At 33.7% G+C, this 4513-nt stretch overlaps 1 protein-coding gene across 1 annotated transcript; it reads left to right on the top strand.

The window, feature by feature from the left end:
* Positions 1-399: 399 nt before the first annotated feature.
* Positions 400-1064, top strand: LOC111921544 (glycine dehydrogenase (decarboxylating), mitochondrial). Its single transcript, XM_042896815.2, has 4 exons — positions 400-456; positions 561-659; positions 751-868; positions 994-1064. Exons 1-4 carry the CDS (start codon positions 400-402, stop codon positions 1062-1064), a joined length of 345 nt encoding a protein of 114 aa, XP_042752749.2.
* The last annotated feature ends 3449 nt before the right edge of the window (positions 1065-4513 follow it).

Raw genomic sequence — 4513 nt, forward strand, 5'->3', positions numbered from 1 at the left:
TTACAGATGCATACAGTATAGCTATCTTGAATGCAAACTATATGGCAAAACGTCTTGAGGTCTCAATTTCTTTCTTTCCCTATTCATTAAGAACAAATAGATAATATTTTTTTTAATTATTGTTATTATCAAGTTCTCAATTTTTTTCCTTTAGGATTAATTACATTGCAGAGTCACTATCCCATTCTTTTCCGTGGTGTGAGTGGAACAATTGCCCATGAGTTCATCGTTGATTTGAGACCCTTGAAAGTAAGTTATAATATTATTTAGTCATATTTTTTGTTAAGTCAAAAAGAAATAGCAACTAACTTGAATCATATTCATATTCAGACAAGTGCTAGAATAGAGCCAGAAGATGTTGCAAAACGTCTGATTGATTACCGGTTTTATGGTCTAACTATGTCATGTTCAATTCCAGGAACACTAATGATTGAACCCACTGAAAGTGAAAGCAAGGTATTTTTTGAAAAAAAAAAGAGTAAAGTTTCTTTAAAAGTTATAATGTTTTTTCCTTTCCTTTCATTTTATATAACATAACATGTGGAATTTTTGAGTTGTAGGCTGAGTTGGACAGGTTTTATGATGCTTTGATCTCCATTAGACAAGAAATAGCAGAAATTGAGAAAGGAACAGTGGACATCAACAACAATGTCATCAAGGTAATTATAACAATAACTAAGTTCTGATTGTTTTGTATTATTTGTTCAAGAGTTATATTAGGTATAATGATGGAAATTAAAAAACTTGTAGGGAGCACCTCATCCACCACAACTACTCATGGCTGATAAGTGGACAAAACCATACTCCAAAGAATATGCAGCTTACCCTGCACCATGGCTTCGTGCAGCTAAGTTCTGGCCTACTACATGTTCGTCTCTCTCTCATGGATAAAATTTAATCTGAATAATTAAGAAGTTTTTTTTTGAATCCTGAATTGTTGATTGATGTGGTTAAAGATTGATTAACTATGGTTGGGTTAATTATGTGTGACAGGCCGTGTGGACAATGTGTATGGTGATCGCCCTTCATATATTATTCTTTTTATAGATAAGATTCTTCCATAAAATGGCATCAAGGCTAGCTCCTGTCACTGGTGGTGAAAAACTGATTTTCGGTGTCTTTGAAGTAGAGCGACCTACTATCAGGTTGTTAAATGGATTTTTTTAATTACCTTTTAGAGCGTTAAATCTTTTTATTTTTTATGTATTGTGAAATAAATTATGGGTTTTCTCTTTTGTAGTCAGTTGCATGACAAATCTCGGATGGAGGCAAATATTGTTTTCCTCGAACAACATAAAGGTTATTTCTTACTTTACCATTTAATGCTATAAAGCAAAGTGCTGGAATACTTGAACCTGGAATTAAGAAGTTTATTTTATCATCAATGTCAGGAGATAATAGTCTTACTTTACCATTAATGTTATAAAGCAAACTAGTAAAAACTACAAGATAGGAAAGAAATGTTAAGAGAGTTGATTTAACATCAATAAACTTGATTCCTAATAAGAAATACGATACAATTCATAAGAAGTAAAATGGAAGTTTGGATCAATTCATTCAGAGTTCATTGTTGTGAGTTAATGTACAAAAGAATTAGTAAAAATACAAAAATGTGGGCGAAATAGTCATTTTACGTGGATTTAATGGATATCTCAGTTGCAATTTAACATCATGTATGAGTTGACAAGAACCTAATCATAGTAAATATGTGTGCATTAAGTAAGTGCTACAATAGTAACATTGTAATAAAAAGCTCAGATTCAAAATTAGAAGTTTAACAATCAAGATTTCAAGAACATAATGATGGAAGCTCACTAGTCTGCAACGAATAAATAGATAGGATGCCTAGAGATGAAAAGATCAGGTGAAAAGAACATACAAACCAGCTAAATTGAAATTTACCGCTGTGCAAGAGTTAACAAGAACATAATCTGTGCATGAGGAATCTTTAGATTTACAATCAAAAGGTAAATAATCTAGATTTCAAGTATTCCAGCACCTTGATAATTATTACATTGTTATGATTCACATTTAACACTGTTTTCTAATATTGTTTTGGTTGAACTTGTTATTCCTCAAATTTTAACAGATTCTTGAATTGTGACTCACCCCTGCAGCTTTCTGAATGTAGGCTTATTTTGGTGCTAGATTAAGTGGAGTTCTGGCTTGGTGTGTGCGAGTGGGAAGGAACCAACCCAATGCCCCCGGAGTTCTGGCACCTTCCATCTTTACTTCCTATGTATCTAGGTTAATCTACTCGTATTAATTCATGTCTCAAAGTGTGTATTCCAGTATTAGGTATCATGATTTGTGTATTTACAAAATTTTGAAATAGGGTCTTGTTCAATGCTTTAGCTGTGTTTTCTCTAAGGGAGATCAACTTATCAAAAGTAAGTTATTTTTTTTCACCCTTTTATTTAATATTTTTGTGATTGAATGAAAGTCTTAATGAAAGTAATTGACAACCCTTTTTTTGTAAATAATGTTGTGATTGTGGGAGAGGTGTTGTGTTTTTCTCTGTTGCTAGGTAACCTTCTCAACAACAACATTCTACTTAAGCAGGTGAGTAATCAAGATTAAGGGAGACTTGTAATCATGTTTGGCATTCCTTTCCAGTAAGAAACAGAGTTGTATGATTATTTGTTAGTTTTATAGGAATGTATAACCCATGTTAGCAATGTATTATTTTTGCTTAACATTTGAATGATTCTTTGTATGACATTATAATTTGTGCAATTTATTTTATTTTTTGAGTATGAAATTTTATTTTATATTATGCAATGGATTGTATTTTTTGTATATGGTATTTTATTTCAATTATGAGAAATTAAATGCAAATTTAATTTAAAAATTAATAAATATATAAATTTTTTTTAAACATTTAAATTTACGATACGTAAAAAATGTGTGTCATCTTAATTTATGACATGGCCTTTCTTGACAGGGGCTTTCTTGATACGCATTGCGTGTCATTATCACACACGTCGTAAGGTCACGACATGCGAATGCGCGTCGTCTTCCTTTATGACAGGGCCTTCCTTGATACGCATTGCGTGTCGTAAACGTGCGTCGTAATTGCGCGTCGTAAATGAGCGTCGTAAATGCGCGTCGTCTATAGACGACGTGTAAAAGCGCGTCGTCTCTCTTTATGATAGGGCCTTCCTTGACATGTATTTGCGCGTCGGCTGAGCCTTTTACGACACGCAATGAGCATCGTAAAAGGCTGTTTTTCTAGTAGCGAGCTAGTACTAGCATGCTGTTCTAACATATCACATAATCAAATAACTTGTATGGTATTTTGGGGTCTACTTACTGGCTCTGGCTGATCGTACCCCTGCATCCTCCTTTACTTATATTGAAAACCATTATAAATTCATTTTGAAAACTCCCCTTGATTTGAGACTGGATTCACACGAGTGTTCCTCCAATTCACTCAAACCAAGGCTCTGATACCAACTTGTAACACCGTGAAATTTCAACCAATTTAAACTTTTCCAAAAGCAACTCATATTCATTAAGTTATTACAAAAAGGTTTTCAATTCATTTATTATCAGAGTATCCCAGAAAAATCAACGTAAAATTAAGGACCGGTACGATCACGCCTTCGCCTTGCCGCGATCTCCTGAAGTACCTGAAACAATACACTAAAACTGTAAGCCCGAAAGCTTAGTGAGTTACCCCAAAATACCAACCACTATACCATACACATATCATATCATTGATGGGTTTTAGCCATAAGAACTTTCCTATGTGCGCATGCAAAACCCTAATGCTTGGATCTAGGCTTTCTAATAAACATGCTTTGAATCCAAGTCTTCTAATGACTAATTAGGTTAAATAACAACATTGAAACAGATCTAGAATCATACCTTTGAGTTCCTTGTTGATCTTGAGGTCTTGGAGCTTCTAGAGTCACAAATGTCACTCCTCTAATGGCTTACAAACACCAATAGCAAGGAAGATGATTTAGGAGAGAGGAGAGGGGAGGATCAAAATAGGCCAGGGTTCTCTTACTTTAGGAAATGTGCCGATTTCCTTATGCCATGGGGTCTATTTATACTTGTAGACTCCTTAAGGGTTACAACCTAAACCCTAATTGGATAATCTTCTCTTAAGGCTATCCAAATCCTTTCCATAGATAAGCCTTGGACGATTTTGAAGCTATCCTAGCTTCTAGAATCCGTCCCTAGCATATCCATAAGGATTTACAGTGTAAAGCTTAACTATCAAACAATTGACAGTTTATACCCCTTTATTTAATTAATCTCTTTAAGTCACCAAATTAATTCTAATTAATTCTATGACTTATATTAATCAAATAACAAATATATTATTCATTATATTATTCTCATAATATACTAATAATATTTACTCTCTCATAATAAATCATCCTATCAAGTTGCTATGGTGAAGGCAACCCAAAAGGACTATGCACAACCGGGTCAAATACTTGCCTAATATAGTTGCAGCCTTAGACACTATTCCAACAGTCTCCCACTTGGATAAGTCTAG

This window comes from Lactuca sativa, chromosome 7 (genome assembly GCF_002870075.4).
Source record: "Lactuca sativa cultivar Salinas chromosome 7, Lsat_Salinas_v11, whole genome shotgun sequence".
Taxonomy (NCBI): Eukaryota; Viridiplantae; Streptophyta; class Magnoliopsida; order Asterales; family Asteraceae; genus Lactuca; species Lactuca sativa.

Excerpts from the sequence above, each read along its gene's own strand:
- LOC111921544 (XM_042896815.2), top strand. The coding sequence starts at position 400 with ATGTCATGTTCAATTCCAGGAACACTAATGATTGAACCCACTGAAAGT. Across the intron at positions 457-560 it reads CCACTGAAAGTGAAAGCAAG|GCTGAGTTGGACAGGTTTTA; the intron begins GTATTTTTTGAA and ends TTTGAGTTGTAG. Across the intron at positions 660-750 it reads TCAACAACAATGTCATCAAG|GGAGCACCTCATCCACCACA; the intron begins GTAATTATAACA and ends AAAAACTTGTAG.